At 45.8% G+C, this 20,523-nt stretch overlaps 1 protein-coding gene across 4 annotated transcripts in view; it reads left to right on the forward strand.

The window, feature by feature from the left end:
* Positions 1-1,296: 1,296 nt before the first annotated feature.
* Positions 1,297-20,523, forward strand: part of LOC147025398 (cytohesin-3-like) — an 85,798-nt gene continuing 66,571 nt past the window's right edge. The window contains exons 1-3 of one of the 4 annotated variants that reach the window (XM_085886363.1): positions 1,311-1,547; positions 4,771-4,896; positions 5,057-5,174. Coding sequence is in view for 1 of the 4 variants with exons in the window: in XM_085886361.1 (XP_085742487.1) it covers positions 1,511-1,547 (37 nt within the window). In the remaining 3 variants the exon portion in view is untranslated. Of the gene's footprint in view, positions 1,548-4,770; positions 4,897-5,056; positions 5,175-5,908; positions 5,974-20,523 lie in introns of those variants that run through there. The other 3 variants (XM_085886361.1, XM_085886364.1, XM_085886365.1) reach the window with 3 other exon arrangements.

The following is a 20,523-nucleotide window of genomic DNA, read 5'->3' on the forward strand; positions in this document are numbered from 1 at the left end:
CTGAGGTCACGTCTGACATTGAGGACCTCCATCCATTGTCGGAGGAGATTAAAGGATTCCGTTATCCAGAGAGAAGGCCCTGAGGTCACGTCTGACATTGAGGACCTCCATCCATTGTCGGAGGAGATTAAAGGATTCCGTTATCCAGAGAGACAGCCCTGAGGTCACGTCTGACATTGAGGACCTCCATCCATTGTCAGAGGAGATTAAAAGATTCCGTTATCCAGAGGGACGGCACTGAGGTCACGTCTGACATTGAGGACCTCCATACATTGTCGGAGGAGATTAAAGGATTCCGTGATCCAGAGAGAAGGCCCTGAGGTCATGTCTGACATTGATGACCTCCATCCCTTGTTGGAGGAGATTCAAGGATTCCGTTATCCGAAGAGACAGCCCTGAGGTCACGTCTGACATTGAGGACCTCCATCCATTGTCGGAGGAGATTCAAGGATTCCGTTATCCGAAGAGACGGCCCTGAGGTCACGTCTGACATTGAGGATCCCATCCATTGTCGGAGGAGATTAAAGGATTCCGTTATCCAGAGAGACGGCCCTGAGGTCACGGCTGACATTGAGGACCTCCATCCATTGTCGGAGGAGATTAAAGGATTCCGTTATCTGGAGAGACGGCCCTGAGGTCACGTCTGACATTGAGGACCTCCCTCCATTGTCGGGTGAGTCGAAGCAGCATGTCCAATGTTGCCCCATGACATGGAGTAACATGGAGTAATGTATTTATTTATTTATTTCAGTCTCTCCTTCCAATTCTTCTTCCTCTCGGTGTTTATTTACTTTACTTCTTTAAAAGTGGTCAACCGTCCCGACCAACCAACTCTCTCTCTGGAGGAGATGAAACATTTAACGCTCCACAAACTACTCGATCAATTATTTATTTTTTTAATTCCTCAAACGTCTTTATTTTCATATTCCCATGTAATCTTTTCTCGAAGCCAAAGTCCCGGGTTTTCTCGTCTCCTGAGAGGACCCGGCAAGTCTCCACCAATCTGTGTGTGCGACTACCCCGAATATCCCCTCACTTTCCCTCCTCACTGTATTTATCTCCACCCCTTTAACCTTTTCCCTCTTTTTCTTCAAAAAAAAAAAACAAAAAAAACAAACAAAAAAACAATTCATTCCATCGTCCTTGTCTGTTAAAACTGTTATTCTATCCGATGATTCACCTTCACTAATTTACCTCCTCGTCCCTCCCCTCCCCTCCCGCACCACTTATTATATAGTGGCTCCTCCCATTATATAGTGGCTCCTCCCTTTATATAGTGGCTCCTCCCATTTCCTTTCTTCGCCCCTCCCACTTCTCTGGCCGGTCACGTGGGCTTCACCTCGTTTTGACTCGTTCGCTTTCCCTCACCGACTGCTGCGGACCATTTCCCGAGCCGCTCGTTGTCCCTCGGTCCCCCTTCACCCGCCGCACTCGTGTTCACTGCTCTCCTTCCGCGGTTTCTTCGCCATTTCCTCGTATTCCCGGCGCGTTCACCCGCTGCCGAGACGGGATGATCTCGCAGCTCATCATGGATTCAGAGACAGACGGTGAGTGTTGAGTGACCCCATGTTGTGGGTTTTTTTTCTTCACACCCTTTCACACGACCACGACCAGGTTGTTATTTCCCAACGGTTTTGATCATATTCCTGCGTGTTAACGTTTTCAGGTGGATGTGGCGTTTCATGACTTCCTGAGTTTCCACTTATCGGCTGCCAATGCTGTTTTAACCGGACCGCGCGATGTGCGTGCTCGTGGTCCGGCTCCCTGGGACCATGGGACCATCGTGTGCTTGCCCGTGGTCCGGCTCCCTGGGACCATGGGACCATCGTGTGCTTGCCCGTGGTCCGGCTCCCTGGGACCATGGGATCGCGGTGTGCGTGCTCGTGGTCCGGCTCCCTGGGACCATGGGACCATCGTGTGCTTGCCCGTGGTCCGGCTCCCTGGGACCATGGGATCGCGGTGTGCGTGCTCGTGGTCCGGCTCCCTAGGACCATGGGATCGCGGTGTGCTTGCCTGTGGTCCGGCTCCCTGGGACCATGGGATCGCGGTGTGCTTGCCCGTGGTCCGGCTCCCTGGGACCATGGGATCGCGGTGTGCTTGCCCGTGGTCCAGCTCCCTGGGACCATGGGATCGCGGTGTGCTTGCCCGTGGTCCAGCTCCCTGGGACCATGGGACCGTGGTGTGCGTGCCCATGGTCCAGCTCCCTGGGACCATGGGATCGCGGTGTGCTTGCCCGTGGTCCAGCTCCCTGGGACCATGGGACCGTGGTGTGCGTGCCCATGGTCCAGCTCCCTGGGACCTTGGGATCGCGGTGTGCTTGCCCGTGGTCCAGCTCCCTGGGACCATGGGATCGTGATGTGCTTGCCCGTGGTCCAGCTCCCTGGGACCATGGGACCGTGGTGTGCTTGCCCGTGGTCCAGCTCCCTGGGACCTTGGGATCGCGGTGTGCTTGCCCGTGGTCCAGCTCCCTGGGACCATGGGACCGTGGTGTGCGTGCCCATGGTCCAGCTCCCTGGGACCTTGGGATCGCGGTGTGCTTGCCCGTGGTCCAGCTCCCTGGGACCATGGGATCGTGATGTGCTTGCCCGTGGTCCAGCTCCCTGGGACCATGGGACCGTGGTGTGCTTGCCTGTGTGTCCTTGTGCTCTGTAACTTGTCCAATCCATTGTTTATCGATTCCCTTTTTATTTGTGCTTTTATTTTTTTTCCAATCATCAAGGTTTATTTGTCTCTGTGTTGCACAGAAATGTCTTGATGCTTCGTCGCTATGGTGGGGCAGTCACATCCCTCAATGCGATAGGTATTCAATGGTCACTGGATGTTTGTCTCCTTGTTCTCAAATAGGTTGAGAGTTTCTCACTCTGTTCCCAACTCGACCTTTACTATCACTGGGTGTTTGTCATGGCCAATGGTTTGATACTAGGCTTTTCCTCCATCACGATCATGTACTTCAGTAAGTTGGACTCCTGATTGGTTGCAATTAGTGACATCAAAGGGAACGATGCATTGACACCTGTCAGGTATTTTGTTTCGTCCGACTTATTTTCTTAAGGGATGAGGTTTTGCCTTCCGTCGAGTTTATCTCCTACTTAGAATTGTCTGGACGGGTGTGTGAGTGCGCGTTGCTGTTGGCTGTCATCTCCACGCGTGGGTGGGTTTCAGGATTTGGAACGGACACCTGCCAGGTTTCAAAGTATCCACCTTGGTATAATAGTTGTCTCGATGAATATTACCGCATGTGTTTTGTAACCCCAGTTAACAACAGACAGGATCAGGTGGCGAAGAAGTTTCCTTTTGCTCTTTCCCCCCCCCCCCTCCCTTCTGTAATTCACACTTAGTTGTTCCCCCATTGTCATTTCTCTCCTCCGCCACATTTTTCACGTGAAAATGGCCGCTCCACTTTTGCAAACCCCCAACGTTCCAGATGAACGTGGCGTGTCCACATGTGCGAGTACCACACGTTCCGATGAGATGGGGGCATCACTTGAGCGATTTTCATTGCTTTGCGGCTGGGAGGGGGGAGAGGGGGGGGGAGGCAGGTTGCCTCGCAGTGGGGGGCATGTGTCATAACTATATAAACCAGCCACACATAGACACCGAGAAGATAGTGTGGTCTTCAAGAGAGTGAATGGTGAGTGTCAAAGATGCGGTACGGTGGCCACCAGCGGGTTCTACCATAGTTGTGGTAGTCATCGAGAGAGAGACAGACCTCCCCCCCCATTGAGAAAGACTATTGAGTCAGTGGCTGGAGTGTCCTGCATACCCACACTGTGCCCCTCGACGTCTCAACAAAAAGGGAGGACCACAGAACCTCTACTTCATCCATCCTGTCTATTCTTTCATTGCCTTGTGTCCCCGAAGGAATCCCCCCCCTCCCTGATAAGTTTTGTTTAAGGCTTAGACCTGGGAGACCGTGACTGTCCAGTTAGGCGCGTGTGCCAACCGACTTTTCTTTTCTCTCTTTATTCGTGGTTTATTCTGTTTCCATCCTCACGATTTATTAAACCTGTTCCTGTACTTTTAAAGTGTATTTGTTGTGGATTTGGAGCTGTAGAACTGTCCTCAAAACTGTTTGCACGTACTGAAACCGCCGCGTGGCCAAATTCAATAGAAATCACCGTGGAGGCGCCGCATGTGCTTGGCGCCTCTGCTGGTCATCTTCGGCGCTTATCTGCACCGGTCTCATGTCACCCTTGAGGGAGGCCACATCTGTTGCTTCCCAGTAAGATCCCGACATTCATGGGGGAGATACGTTCCTGAAAAATGCCGTGAATGGAGGGGCATTGTTTCAATGGGAAAATGGGGGATAGGTTCCCGGCGGTTCGAATGCGCATGATTACAGTTTCATTAAAAATGCTAACAAATAAAAAAACAAGAAGAAGGAGTAGTAGTGCTTCCAATTTTTATTTAAGATAGGATGTAACTTTTGATGTGATGATTATGATGAGTTGGAATCCAGTGAACTCTTCTGAAGAGGAGGATGTAGGTGAGGGTGCTGAATGGGATGCAGGTTAGGGTTCGCAGGCATGTGTCGCTTGATTTCATGTTGCCTTGTCGGGTCGGAAGGGCCTTTTTGGAGGGGGGGTTAATGAACGGGCAATGCCCTCCTTATCCGTGAGTTTTACTTTGCGAATTGGTGAATGTATACCGATTCCACAATTCGCGACCCATATATTTGCGAGCTTGTGATTTCCCTGATCACCCTACCCCCGTGTCGCCCTCCCACCAATCCAACCACCAACACCGGGAGCATGAGGGGGAGGTGAGCAGATGTCGATACCGCGCAGTCCTGTATTTGGTTCCCGAACCTCAAATACCTCGCTGCCCCTCTCGACTCGCTATCGTTCATAATCACCGTAAACCATGGCCTTTGAAAGCAAGATCAGTGGGGAAGAGGTGAGTCGGATGGAAAGAGGCAGTAGAAAGCGATGAGTTAAAGTGAGAAAATGAACGTGTTAGATGAATTCTGGCTTCGGGTGGGAGTTTGTTTGTTTTTCCGCAGTGAGCAGGCATTTTGGTGTGAACGATGCCCATCGCAATGGTTTTGTACCCTCAGACACCACCACAACCCCCAGACCTCCTCGTTCACCTGCTGCCTCGTTAGTTGATCCTCCCAAGGAATCTTTCTCTCGTTATCATCATCAAACACTGTTCTGTTTCCAGGACACTGTGTTGTGAGTTATTTTATTTTATTCATTTATGCTCTTAAACATTTACAATTCCTTAACCTACATTCGGTCTGACCCGGGAACCTAACTCCCTTTTTCGCATTAAACCAAGGTATCTGTATCTGCGAGGATTTCCATGAACATAACTTGTGTGTGCGCGTGCAAGTTGCTGTTTTTGGCTGCTACTTCCTTCCACATGTAGGTGGGTTTCAGGAGATGGAACGGAGACCTACCAGGTCTCAAAGTGTGTGATTGCTTGTTTGTTTTTTTCCTCTCTCGGGATGCCTGGTGTGGGCTTAATGGTTAGAGTGGTGAGCTTTGGATCCTCGGGTCCTGAGTTTTAATCCCACTCAGCAGTTGAATTAATACCAGGTGGGGTTAACACAGCCTGTCATCCTTCCGAGGTCGGCAAAAGGAGTGCCAGCATGCTGGTATACTGTGTCGGAGTAGTGACCCATCCAGGATTGTGCCCAATAGCCAAGGAGACTGTTTCGGCAGTACCAACGCTCTGCACAGAGTATGGTCCCCAATGGATGGGTGGATGGATAACATTGTGGTTGGAAATTATGATAACTCGGAACTTTAACAAATACTCGTAAAGTGCTTACCTTTTGAGGTTTCGTTTTTTTTTTGTTTTTTTTCAACCCGACTGTAAATGGTCACACGTTGGCGCTTTTACAGGCAGGGCGTTGCTTCGCAAAGTGCGTTGTCTCTAAGATGGTCATCAAGTTGGGTGGCCCATCTACTGGCATCAGCTGGTGGACGTTAAGGATGACGCCACGATGAATGCTTTGGTGAAGAGTAGGTGAGTTATCGTCAGCATCCTGGGAAAATTGCAAATTCCTGTCCAAATCGTCTTCAATGGTCAAACGGCAGGCCTGGCCAGCTGATCCGTGAAAGACTTTGGGCAAAAACTTTCACCAGCTACCACTATATGATGGTCGGGATACTGTAATTGTAGTAGTAGTGGTAATAGTTTTATCCGAGAGAAAATTTAATTACCTCCGCCTCCGCAGGTGGACGGAGGTTATGTTTTCACCACTGTCTTTCTGTTTGTTTGTCTGTGAGCTGGATATTTCAAAAGGTTATGGATGGATTCTGACAAAATTTGTTGTGCAGGTTGGTTGTGACAAGGAATAACCAATTCGATTTTGGTGAAGATCTCGATCCAGATCCGAGAATCGAGTGCACTACCGAGTGCAGTTGTAGTAGTTACATGGGATTGCGTTCGTTCGTTCGTCGTCGAAATGTATTATTTATCATTCCATTCTGGTCTCTACCTCGCCGCGTGACACCTGGGATTTGAAAACCAAGCGGATGTTTGTGACCTACATTGTACGTAGTTGACAGTGAGGTGCTCGCCTTTCCATCAAGCAGAACGAAAGGTGAAAATAACATGACTAATTATGTTGTTAAAGTATTGTCGTGTTCACGGTTCTCATTTCCCCCGAGTCCTGTTTATCCGTGCCTTTGATGCACCTTGATGGTCTTTGCTCAGGGCGGTGTACGTGGGGATGCCGCATGCATCAGCAGGACTCCATGTAATGGACCATTTGGCTTCTGCCAGCAGGCCTTGCCTTTTCTCGTCCTTGTACCCTTGTTATGAGGAGGACGTTATTATGTTATGAGTTCTCACCTAATTTCTCACATGATCGTGCCCCACTTGGACGCAGTCAACCCAATTAATGTCTTTGTTTTGCAGAGCACGTTCTCTCTCGAGATTGCAGGGGGGTTTTTTGAATCTACAATCGCCTCGATTTGTGCTTTGAATTTGCCGGCTCATTGCGATTTACAGATTGCGCCGAACCGTCGTCGTCTTCTTCCAAGCAAGAGTGATGATTACCTCCGCCCACCGAATGTGGATGGAGGTACCGAAGGTGGACGGAGGTTGTGTTTTTACCCCTGTCTGTCTCTGTTTGTGTGCAGGATATCTCCAAAAGTTGTGCACGGTTTTGGACGAAACTTGGTGGACAGGTTGGGTGTGTGCAAAGGACGAATTGATTCGATTTTGGTGAAGATCCGGATCTGTATCCAGATACGAGAATTATTTAATTTTCTTTGAGTGATTCTTCACCGTTGAGAGATGGGGCCAAAACTGATTATATAGCACGATATTTCAAAAACTGGTGGACGGGTTATGACGAAACTCGGTGGATGAGTTGGGGACGTGACGAGGACGAGCCGATTTAGATTTTGATTAAGATCCGGCCTATGAGCGGGATGCAAACATGTGAACTGTTCAGCCTAGCGGAGGATGCACTACACCGAGTCCCTTCAAGTTAGCCCCCGTTTTGAGAAGCAAAAAGCAGGGTAAGCAATTGCTTGCATATGTCGAACATACGTACGTACGAGTCTGCATTTTGTTTCGAGGATATCTCAAAAGGTTGTGAACGGATTCGGACGAAACTTGGTGGACGAGTCGAGTAGGTGACGAGAACAAGCCGATTAAATTTTGGTTCAGGTCCGGATGCAGATCCGGCCTATCGGTGGGATACAAAACATCAACCAATTGGGCTGGCGGAGGAATGCGCTCGACCGAGTGCCATTCTTGTTTGTTTAGTGTTATTGCATCGTGATCTGCAAATGGTGAAGTTCAAACCTTGGATATTTTATCGTGACCCTTGTTTTGGGCACCGTCGCAGAAACATGTGGCATTATATGTGGAACATCTGCTTGAGGAGGGTCCACCTAATGATATTTACTGATTCTTATCATGGCAGCTCACTGTGTGCTCGTTGAAGCCATTCCTGTGATTAAACAAATTTATAAATGCAACTTTTATTGTCACTGCTATTTGACAAAAACAAACAAACAATCTGAAGTCAAAGTTGGTGCACCTCCACAAACTTCCGATTGGTACAGACCGCTCACCAAGCAGGGAAATTTGCCGAACGATACTTATCCTGGCTCATTACGTGCTCGTTTAAGCCATTTATACAATTTGTTTTATTTTTATTTTTTGAGGTTTCTATTTGGAAACAAAATTGATCACAATGTCATACATTGCGTGTCCATAATGATAATTGACAAAGATATTTAAAAAAAAAAAAAAAAATTTTATATACATTTCTACCCAACTCCAACCATAAGCAATTTCGTGCCCGGTCAGTATCGGTCTAATTAGTTGGGGAAACACCAATTGATCCTTTTGTTAGTTTATCCTCAAATAGTTGGCGTCGCTGAAAGCTAAATTAACGGGGTTTTTTTTCAGGGAATCATACCAGGGTTCCTTTTGTTGCTGACCCAGTTGAGCATGAGAACTCTCCAAATGCTTTCTGTGCTGAGATCGTATTGTAGTTCTTGAAAGCTGACTCACGATGCAAGTGGTCTACTCACTTTGCATGATGTAGTGTCTCGTAACGGTTAAATTGGCGCACACCACCTTGAGTAGTTCCACAGGCAGTTCGCCACTCCACTCGGGCATTGTAGAATGGCGTTCTTTGTTGTCGCTCGTCATAGAGCTGGAAAGCCTGTGACTCGAACGACCATCTGGCTTCCCAAAACTTGCATATGTTTTCCCACAAGTATCCATGTCACCCTGCGTAGACCTACATTACGCTTTTGCCTTTCTTTTCAAAACTGATGTAAGGCTCATGGTGTACGTAGCTTGTCCGTAAATCCACAAGCAAGCCATGCAAACTAGGACCGCACTCGGTGGAGTGCATAATCTCTGCCAGGCTGAACAGTTCAAATTTTGTATTCCACTTTTTGTTATTTTGTATGCAGCCTGTGGCTGCAGATTGTGCCACTGATGCAGTGCCCCTGTTACCAGTAAGCTGGTACTCGTTTTGCCGACCTGGGAAGGATGACAGGCTGAATCGATCCACCCTGGTGTTGTTTCAGCGGAGTGACAGGGACTCAAACTCAAGACCCTAAGATCTGAAGCGAGCCACCTTAAACATTAAGCCAACACCAGGCTTTATATCCCACTGATAGTCCGGATCTGCATCCAGACCTAAACCAAAATCGAATTGGCTTGTTCTTGTCACCGACCTGACTCGTCCACCAAGTTTTGTCATTGCTTGTCCGCAACTTTTTGAGATATCATGCTGTGCGGTATGTCATTTCTGGCACTATCTCTCAGTGGTGAAGAATCCCTTTTAAAAAATTATCGTATCCGGATCTTCACTGAAGTCCAATCAATTCGTCCCTGTCACACACCCAACATGCTGTCCAATTTTTGTCCGAATTTGTCCACAACGTTTTGAGGTATCACGCTCGCAGACAGACGGACAAGGGTGAAAACGTGATCTCCGTCCACCTTTGGTGGCGGACGTAACAATTATGTATTTTCTTACAATGAACTTCAACACAGGAGGATGGCATTAGGCCCATCAAAGTGTGTGCCATGTTCGCCAACCTATGGCTTTGTCCGTGCTCTAAAAATTTTTAAATACTGAGCGTGAAGCAACGAAGCTAAATGTACCATTCTAAAGTCTTTGGAATTACTCGACCGGGGTTCAAACTGTTGACCTCCCAGACTCGGGATGGATGCTATGCACACAGCACATGGGATTTGAACCTGCGTTCCTCAGATCCTGAGCCTGTTGTTCACATGAGAATGCAAAAATTGGTCAAGCCAAGCCAACTTAACCTAACCTATCTCAAACAGGCCGAGCTTTTAAGTGACGACTTAGCTTTTCATTTCCATCCTTCATTTCAATGAGACTTCCTCGATTTCTATTTAACAGAAAATGATTGATTCACTCACTTGAGACTCAATAGTTTTGAGCCTTCTTCACCACAAATTCCCACCGCACTTGGAGTCGTCTTTCTGTCCGGCTCGGCTTATCTGTCTTGCTCTATTTTATCCACGTATGCAGTGAGAAGCTAAACTTTAAGTTCATTCAACTTGCAAACAAAAACAAAAAAAATCAATATCCAAGTAATTAATTGTTAATGACTCTCTGGGTAGTTAACTTGTGGCAGAAATGGAATGTTTTCGGTTTTGATGAAATTGCTTTTCGCCACAACCATATAACCCTTATTTACTGTGTTCGGTTCACCACAAAGAAAAAGAAAAACCAGTTGCATCACGTTCCTTGTTTTGCTATAGTGTCTTTGATGAGCTTGTTGTTTAGCTGATTTTAATCTAAAATTTCACTCTCCCAGCAAGAGACATTATGCTCGAAAATCTTGATAAAGCTGTCGAAGCCTTATCAAGCGAAGGAATATAGTTACATTTGTTGTCGGGGGGAAGTTAGATATTACCATAGAACATACAGGAATGTATAGTGTAGCATGGTCCATGTGTGAGTAGATAGCCATCTTGATGTGTATGTAGGGAAACGTCAGCTTAAGTATTGTCTTGTTTGCATGTACACCAAACAGGGGGTGGTGGTGGTGGTGGTGGTGGTGGTGGTAATTATCTAGAGATTATGGTTAAGGAAATTGTGTGTAAAACCCCGATTTAAACCTCTGCCGGGAGGCTTAGCACGAAAGATCCGGGGGCGGAGCGGTGGATCGCCTCTCAAAAAGGGGCGGACTGTGGCCAAGAGGAGAGGGAAGGGCTAAAATCGGCAGCTGAGGGAGAGAGAAAATGTTTGAGGCAGTTGGAGAGACAGGAATCGAGAGGGGCTGAGGGGAAGTTGGTCTGAGGAGAAGGTGGAGAAGTCTGGGAACGCGGCTGGGAGTTGTTGGCGTGTGCGAGAATAAGAAGAGCTTTCTTTGAGGTGGTCATCCGGCCTGCCTGCCTCTGGCTCTGTTCGTCACCGGGGTCCTGTGTGTGACCCTCCTGCCGATCTCGTCATCCTGCAATTGTCTGGACGCCTCATCGTTTGCTCGCCTCCTGATCCCTTCTCAGCATCTGCTTGCCCTGCTGCTCCAAAAACCTGAGTCCCCCTGGTTTTTGTCCCCTCCCCGTTTATGACTGAGTCCGGAGTGTGGTGCCGAGTTATTTATGATTTATTGTACCCATTTGTACGTCATTATTTATTTATTTATTTATTTGTTATCAATTCGGTATTTTCCTTTTCTTCCCCATCACAACCCGCCGCCGTCTTCTCCGTCACGATTAAATCCTCCCTGGTTCTTTTTATTTTGATTGCAGTTCGGGAAATGTACCTGTTTGGTTCCAAAACTTAAGTTTCCCCGTGTCCCTCCTCACGACCCACGTGCGTGCTGCCACCATTAATTTGGAAAGCCTCATTTGAGCCGCTCCGGACATCATGGGACTTTGATCTCCCACCACGACGAGCTTGAGGCTAGTTGAGCCATCGACGCTGCAATACTGTCTTGTGTACGTCCTCCAACCTGAACTGCAAGTGAATAGAGGTGGGAACTGTGCACTCCTGGAATAGTAGTCCTGTGGATCGCTGGGTGAAGCCTAAATTTGATTGAGGCCACATCGAGCGTATCGCATTGCTTCTTACTCCGAATGCAGTCTAAATCCGTGTCGATCGTAATCGAGCAATTACCCAATTTATGCTTTCAAGGGTTATCAATCAATAAACTGAACTTTTGGTATGTGCCCCAAAACGCAAACTGTACAGACGAGCAAACTAAAGCCCTTGGTACCAAACACATGATGCAGACGAGGACTGCCGGAGAGACGGCATGAAGCAGGGAGCAGGCACACCTGCGACGATGCAGCAGGAGGGTGAGCCCAATCCAGCCGCAAAGTCCGAGAAAGAGAGAGCAAGAGATCTCTGCTTCTGCTGCACAGTGTGCGATAGTTTAGGGAACACCCCTGTGCCGTCACAAGTTCCCATCTTTGGCGTATTCTCAGGAATCTTGGAAATCAAGTGAGTGAATAAGATGGATACCAACAAGCTCTCAATCACAAAAGTGGATGGAACAACTGGAAACACAAAAAGAGGCGGGCTTCAGGAGAGTTAATGGGATTCAAAATGATCATTGCTGTGAATGGGTGATGACCCGAGAGGGTGGTAAACAGCTGTTTTGAAACTCTGGAGGGAAGAATAATATTGAAGAAACTGAGAAAGCTGGTTCCACAGGTGGGGGGGGGAGGGATGAACGAGTGGAGGTGAGCAGTGAGTCTGGATTTTGGGAGTTTCATGAGAATGGAGTTGCTGGTGAACACTGTGTGCCTTTCAGAAAGAGCAGAGGGTGCAAACCAGAAAGGAGGCGGTAGAAGATAGAGAGACCACCAACCTGTCTGTGATGGGCCTATAGACTCGCCTTCATCACGGGAGATTCCAATGATCTTCAAGGCATTCTTTAAGGGAAGAGGGCTGTAGCCCACCCATCTGAAGGATGAATGATTCCATAGCAATGGGTGGAATCGTCGGCAAACAGATAAAGAGGATTTTTCAGAGTTTGTCAGACCTTTTGATATAGATTATAAATAGGACGAGGCCCAAAGCACTGCCTTGGGCCTTGACAGGGAGAGGAGATGAGAGGATCCCATTGAGAACCACCAGATGACTATGAGAGTGGAGGATGTCAGTAACCCAAGAGTGTAACTGGCCTTTGATGCCATCGGTAGAGAGTTTGGAGAGCATGGTGTGATGCCAGACTGCATCAAAAGCTTGAGAGGAACATCACAGACAGCCCTGATCTCGTGTCTGACATTGAGGGCCTCCATCCATTGCTGGGAGAGTAGGAGCAGCTCCATGTGACCGGCTCTGAATCTGACCTGATGGTCTGTGATGCGACGATTGGAGAATAGGAAGGATTTTATGTTCACTGCGATGATGGATTCCCTGACCTTGCTGATGATTGGAAGTAAGCCTTTAAGTCTGCAGTTAAGGGGATCGGTTTTTATCCCAATTGTACGTAAAGCAGTGATGTTGGCTGACTTCCAAGCAGAAGGAAGATGATCAAGGGCAGATGGTCGGGTGAATACAGCAGAAAGAGGATGTGCAAGAGCAGCAGACAGGTTTTTAGTAGAGTTAATTTCCTTCCGGGTCATTTGCAGAATAAGAGTCGAAGGTTGTCAAAATCCTCAACTCAAGATGAGGTTGAAAGAATCTGTGCAGAAGAGAGAGAGAATATTTCTATGGAAGAATTCCCAGGTGGAGTTGATGTCATGGGCAACAGATATAGGAGACCAATCCTGTAGTGGGATGGCAGCTTTCAGTCCCTGCCAATCTGCTCGAGTGAACTGCCAGACTTGCCGGCACTGAGGTGGCTCTCTGAGAATGGCCAGAGAGGTGTTTGCTCGAACAAGCACATGATGAGATGAACCAATTGGATCAAAGGGGTAATAGGAGACGGTAGGAATGTAGGTCTTCACCAATTCCAGAAGGGAGGACCTCCCATCGGGAGAAATATATGTTGGAATGTTAATAGATTGAGTCGGTCCCATGGAGTCACAGAAGTCCTTTGCTGAAGAGCTGTGGCTGGTGAGAGAGGTACCAACACCCAGCGAATTGGCATGGTAACAATTGAAGTCATCACATGTGAGAAAGTGAGATGTGGGTTGAGTGGTTAAAAGTTGGTTCATGTTGGCAAATGTAAACCTCGTCGGCACTGTTGGGACGTTGCAACACACAAACTAGAAAGCATTATAAAATATGTAAAAATGTATTGGCTATAACTGTAGTCTCCTCCATATTCTCATACAAATGGTTGTTGAAAATTTGATGACAAATGGTCAAGAAAGTTGTGGCCTGGACAGACTTCAGCTGAATGATAAATCAATAAACACAGAAGCGAAGATAAAACCCGGCAGTTTCACGCTGACATGTGCTGGACGGGTTAATAAGGGCTATTTCTGTTTGCTCTTACTTTTCTCTTTGACGTGTTAACCCAATGATCAATTAGTGTTCTCCATCTTCTCAAAATAAAGGTTTATTGAAAGTTTGATGACCAAAGCTCAAACAGTAGAAAAGTTGTGGCCTGAACACATACACACCACACACATTCTTTCTCTTCCGGCGATTGCAAAACCCCAGGTGGGATCGGAAGGGATGTCACAACCAAATGTACTCTTGCTGGTTTGGAGGTGTAAGAGCAGTTCACGGACGGTGAGAAATCGAGTTCTTGATGGGAAGTGCAACTCCACCGGTGGGATGGGGTGGTGCAGGCACGTCACACAGGAAGAGACGATAGCTGGTGTGACACACTGGGAGTTTTTAATGACACACTGATTATATTTTGGTGAAGATCTGGATACTCCAAAAAAACAAATATATATATATATATTTTTAATGATTCTTAACCGTTGAGAGATGATGCCAAAGATGATATATATAGCACAACATTTCAAAAAGTTGTCAATGAGTTATGATAAAACTATGTGGATGAGTTAGTTAGGCGACGAAAACAACCCGATTCGATTTTGGATCAGGTCTGGATCCAGATCTCGCCCATCAGTGGGATACAAAACGTAAACTGTGCAGCCTGGCGGAGGTATGGGCTCTGCCGAGTGTTGTTCTAGTTACCTCCGCCACCGAAGGTGAAGGAGGTTATGTTTTCACCCCTTTATTTCTGAATGTCTGTGTGCAGGATATCTCACAAAGTTGTGGACAGGTTGGGTGTGTGACAAGGCCGAACTGATTAGATTTTGGTGAAGATCCGGATCCGACTACTAGAATTTTAACAAGAGCTCAAGTGAGCACAATATACCCCCGAACAAGAAGGTATATACAGAATTGTGCTACTACATGGAAAAGAGCATCCTGGTTGCCATGACAACCACTTTAGATGACGAACGTATCTCCACACACCATCTCCACAGTCTGTACTTATGTACCAAATATGAAACGTGAAAGTTGAAAACTTTGGGAGTTAGAGTGCGGACAGGAACGGACAGACGGACGGATGGACGACCGGTATCACATAATACGCCCCGATATATATATATATATATATATATATATATATATATATATATATATATATATATATATATATATATATATATATATATATACATATCTATATCGGGTGTATAAAAAGTGATTCTTCACCATTGAGAGAGGGCCAACAACGATATAGGACTGTAAAGCATGATATTTCAAAAATGTATTGGGCCCGATATATGTTCTCGTGGATCAGCCATTACGTGGCAGAGGTGTGCGTTCCACTGAGTGCCCTTCTAGTTTCCATTGTGGAAGTTGGGGAAATAATTTGGATTCATTCAAATGCAAGATCAAACACTGCATTGGAGTCATCAAAAGGAACCAGAATAAATAAAGAGTAAAGATGGAGTCATCAGGGGTACCCTGGATAGGATCCGGGTTTCAGCCGCTACTCCACAACCCTCAAACCCATCCAGGAGCTGCCAAGTGCCAAGTGAGCCCAACAGAAACTATTCTGCAAGAATTAACTTATCCCCCGACAGATAGACAAAGAAAGAGTAAAGGAGATAAAAGAAAAGAAAAAGCAAAAATTATAATGAATAAAGAGAAATGTGGAAAAGTAGAAATGAACAAAGGTGTCGGGAAGAACCCGGACAGATATATTTCAGCAGTTACTCCCCAGGCTCAAATGCAGCAACATGTACAAGCTACCAGAGGTCTGTCAGTGGGAAGCACAGTCCACACAGCATCAGGATATGGTACAAACGGAAAAAACACTCACACTGCATTGGAGTTATGAGAAAGAACCCGAATAAGTAAATAACAAAAATGGAGTCATCAGGAGGGACCTGGATAGGCTCCTCAACCCTCAAATCAATCCAAATCGACTGAGGGCACACGTTGGCTTACTTTCACAAATTACTTTACTCATGAGAAGACCGGCTTAACCTTGTATTCAATAAGTCTACATCTGCTGTGGTTTGACCCCACTTCCCTTCCCCCATTGCAGTGCTTCAGTTTGTGGTCTGATCCTGTTATGTACAGAAACTCTAAGATGAATGTGCTACTCCGAGTTATTTTGCGTCATGGAATTGTACACAGGAGGCCACCATTTGGCACATCATGCCGCACCACACCACTACCAGATTTAATCAATCCGTCAATACCCCTTCCCTTCGTGTTTTGCCTTTTGGCTGCTGCACTGGTACTCATTTCGCCGACCTCGGAAGGATGACGGGCTGAGTCAACTCCCTGGTGTTAATTCAGCGGAAAACGGGGCTTGAACTCAGGACCCTAGGATCCCAAGCCACCACCCTAACCGCTAAGCCAACACAAGTTAAATGCAGCAACATGTACAACTTAACTAATTATTCATTCCTTTTACAAGCTGAATGAATGTGGAAATTATTCACTTGTTCATAAATACTACATTGTGGAATTTGGCTCCCTCCTCAGGGCTGGTGTTACTGCTTCCAATCCTGCCCTGTGATTTCCCCAGGCCCTCCATGCCATCGGCATCCAACCACCATAGGTTGAGTTTCAGAGCCTACTTCTCATGTATTGAGAGCTGATAGATTGGTGACCTAGCATGTCTCTCACCCCCCCCCTACCCCTCTGCTCTATCCTGTTCTTGCGACTCCTGCCTTCTATCTCCATCCAAACTCCAATCCCCCCTTTTCCCACCCAAAGTTTGAATGTGTTCACCACGAAAGAATATCAGCCTCATTCTCTCCTCAATTATTTCATCCCTTCCCCTCTTAATTTGCCTTTGGAACTGTCCTCCCGAGTCTGTCATCTCGTCTTCTTCATTCCAGGCCTTCGACGAACTGCTCGCTGCCACAAAGTCTCTCCCATTCATGCCTCTGGGCTTTTCCATACCCACTGAGCCCCTGCTTCCCCTTCCACCTGCCACTCCTTCCCCTTGTGCCATGGTGCATCCAGGCATTCTCGTCCATCTGTTTCCCCCTTTGCCCAACATTTTCCGTCTATCGACCCTTCACCCTCTGTTTTAATGCTTTATCCGTAAGCCTTGAAACTTGAATAAAAAATAAATAAATAAACAAGATTATCAAGGTGACAGAATGACCAATTAGGTGACTTTTACATTATCTACCATGGTGCCTGCCTGAGATGTTTTTTTTTGTTTTGTTTTTTTGTTCCCCTAACCCCTGGAGGAGTTTGGATAGTGCTTCCTTCCAAGAACTTCCCCACTCCTCCCCCCCCCCCTTCCAAACGAAGCTTGCACTGAAATTCCACAGCCATTACATCATGCTGAAATAGGAATGTAGACATGGAGTGTAATTGTTAATCATGGAACTTGGAGGCAGGCCCATTAAATCCTCAGCCATGCAGGCGCCACGGGGATGCGGGAGAAAATTCTCTCTTGTTTGTGCATTTGTACTCTTCGCATGCAGTAAATATAAGGCTTTCAGGTTTATGTGCGTGTGCCCACTTCCCATATCGCTCACCACGATGCTCCTCCTGTGTGTGTGTTTGCACGAGTGCACTCGCATGCCATGACGATGAAATGTCGTTCGGTGCACATGAATGGTCTCGGTGAAGTGCGTTTGCGCAAGTAAAAGGTTTCCGAAGGTAGCAGCAAGGATTCATTGAGACATTCTTGAAAATAATATTTTAAAAAAATAATGCACCAATTGATTGATTACTTGCTTGGTGAACGACGTTGAATTGAGGATACGAGCGAACTGAATCCAACAGCTTCATGACAGTCACATCAGGCACATTCAGGCAATAGCTTTTGCTGTTCCAAACATGAAATGTAATCGAAGTTCGCGAATGGTAAAGTGAACAGGATTGCAAAAATTAAATAAATGAATGGGTTCGGGATTGGTTGAGAAGAAAAAGGAGAGCCTCATTCTCATACAAGGCTGTTTCCGACAAGACCGTTGCACAAAAAGATGCCTTTTTGAAGGGACAATCTTCCATCAGATGCTGTTATCACACGCCGATGTCTTGTGAATGAGAGAGGCCTTTTTGTCACTTTGCGAGTGACAATAGAAAGCTCTCAGGCACCAAGATTGAGAACAGACGGTTCCCTGCTTTCAGCCCAACCCTTCCCCGATTTCATGTTGAAGCGCCACTCCGTGCCGAGCTGCCATTTCTTTCTACCCCTTGGCTAAACATGCGGAGATGAAAGCACAAAGACTGTCATGTGATTTGGGGGTGGCTGCCTTGGACTGAGTGGCTCAACAGATTGACTGCAGATGTGCCTGCACCTCCCAACCTTCCTCCAGGATGTCCCACAGTTTCTGACGTCATCGTTGTTGAATTTGTGGCATCTCGCCTTCCTGTTGAAATATTGTGCAATATACTTTTTATTCGTTTTTATTTTCTTAAATTTTGTTTTCTTTTAAATTTCCTTTTTCTTTGTTATTAATTTAGCTGCCTCTTCTGGCAGAACTGATTGAGAGGGTTGGGTCATGCTTGGTATTCCTCCTAACATCTGATGAACTCACCTGTGATCTGAATATTATAATGGCAGCCTGAACATTAAAATACCTCACTCGTTTTGATCAACTGGCTTCCAAAGCCAAGTGTTGGCTTCGAGGTTAGGGTGGCTGGCTTAGGATCTGCGGGTCTTGAGTTTGAGCCCCTTTTTCCACTGAATTAACACCAGGTGGGGTTGATTCAGCCTGTCATCCTCCTGAGGTCAGTGAAATGAGTACCAGTGAACTGGTGTAGGGGCACAGCATAGGTGACAGTCGTGCCCCAACAAAATGATAGCTACCTGGCAGCCAAGCTGCCATATGCAATTAGAAGAAGAAGACTGGCTTCCAATTGTTGTTTTGAGCAAAAAATGTCCATGTTGAAGAGAGATGTGCCAAGGAATCGGCATGAGGTTGGATAAAATATCGATTGATTCCAAATTTTCTTGTCGGGATCGATGTTTTGTTTTTTGGGTTTTTTTTCATGGAACTCGACAGTGGTGTGATTCCCAGCATAATTCCTTTCTCGTGGGTCTTGACTTGTCTCCTGGGTTCCTTGATGGAACACGTCGTGCCTCTGATATGTTGAAGTACAATGGGTAAGTTACCACAGTGCATTCTTTAGCACATACCATAGTCAAAGGATGGGTGTTGATCTTGTATTTATTTATTTATTGGAAGGGGTGGGAGGTTGGGGCTATTGAGTGAACAGCTAAATGTCCTCTATGCTTTTCAGGTTATTAGTTTTGCTGTGTTTCAATGTTGGCAAACAGGAAGTAAATTCCTCCACCCAGCTTCCACGAGCTTATACAAGGTAGAAAGGTCTGGAGGGTTCAGCAGGTGAATTGCCCGTCTTGGGGAGCTCAACCCTTGCCCAGTTCTTGCAGTCATGGTGTTGATGTGGGTCATCCCATTTAACTTCTGGTCGATGTTGACATTGGATGACTGAGAGGGGAGTTGATGTGCCAAAGGGTCATTCCCTGTCAAATCAGCCAAAAAAAATGAAATTCTGTGGTGACCCCCTCAGATTTTCCTGAAAAAATTACCAAAGCTACCTTAACATATATGAGGAAGGTTTGCCAAGTTGTAGCTCAAAATTCCAAGTCGTGTCCGAGATATGGCCCTATAAATACCCGATGGGTGTTTCAATTCTGTCAGTCGCGAGTTGCAGATTTGTATCTGAAGCATTTTTGGAGGGCTCTCAATTCCAGAGTTTTGCAAACAGAGTTCTGAAAATTCACACAAATGGTGTCTTATTGAGAATCTGACATCAAAAATGTTCTACTTAAAATACTTTTTAAGATAAGTACTCTCAAATGTAGTGATTTGTAACATGCAGTCAAAAAAATTTGAGTTTTCAAATTGCTGCCAACAGTCAGTTTATTCATCATGAAGATTTTTTTTGCCTGATTTACATAATTTAGTGACTGGATCATTTACATAAGAAAACTGAAACCTTTTGTAGCAAAATCTTGGGTGCTATCGGTGTATGAACTTTGCTCCAGACTCGACACTAAAATTTACCCCGGTTTTACCCCAAGTGTTCACCATGTTGACAGTTACACAGCTCTTTAAAATTTTTGTCACTTAAAGACACATACACAGGCAAACTGTGGTAGAAAATTCAAGAGTTGTTCTCAATACCTTCTATTTTAAAACGAAAATCTTTTTTTTTAAAATGCATCAATTTCTAATGATTCTGCAGTCCCAAAAGCTACTTTTTTAAAATAAATTTTTTACTAACAAACATATAGAAAAAATAAAGATATTGTAAGGAAGTATGACTTAAGTGGAATCTAACAATATATAAATCGGTTTAGTAAAGCTTAAAGAAGTGTACCAAAATCATTTCCAAAGTTAGGCATGAAGCACAACTCTATCTTATTTAGGCTTTAACCTAATACACAGCCCTGTAGTAACTGCCAATGCTCATTGTTACATTTTATTATATCCTGGCAATTATAAAACTAATCACTATTCACTTTGTACAATGGATCCAAGTACATTTGTCCAAACAATTTGATATGAAATTATGAAGAAAAAAAAAGTTGAATCAGATATTGTACCTACATTTACAAATGGATGTAGCCTTTCGTACAATGTACACGAAGTATATAAACAATTAGATGTGCAAATGAATATTTATAATGGTGATTATTATGATCACATTATGTGTCTTAATTTGTAGTTGAGATTGGCAGC

Source organism: Eptatretus burgeri, chromosome 6 (genome assembly GCF_056783735.1).
Source record: "Eptatretus burgeri isolate ZD-2024b chromosome 6, Ebu_testis_v1, whole genome shotgun sequence".
In the NCBI taxonomy this organism is placed as follows: Eukaryota; Metazoa; Chordata; class Myxini; order Myxiniformes; family Myxinidae; genus Eptatretus; species Eptatretus burgeri.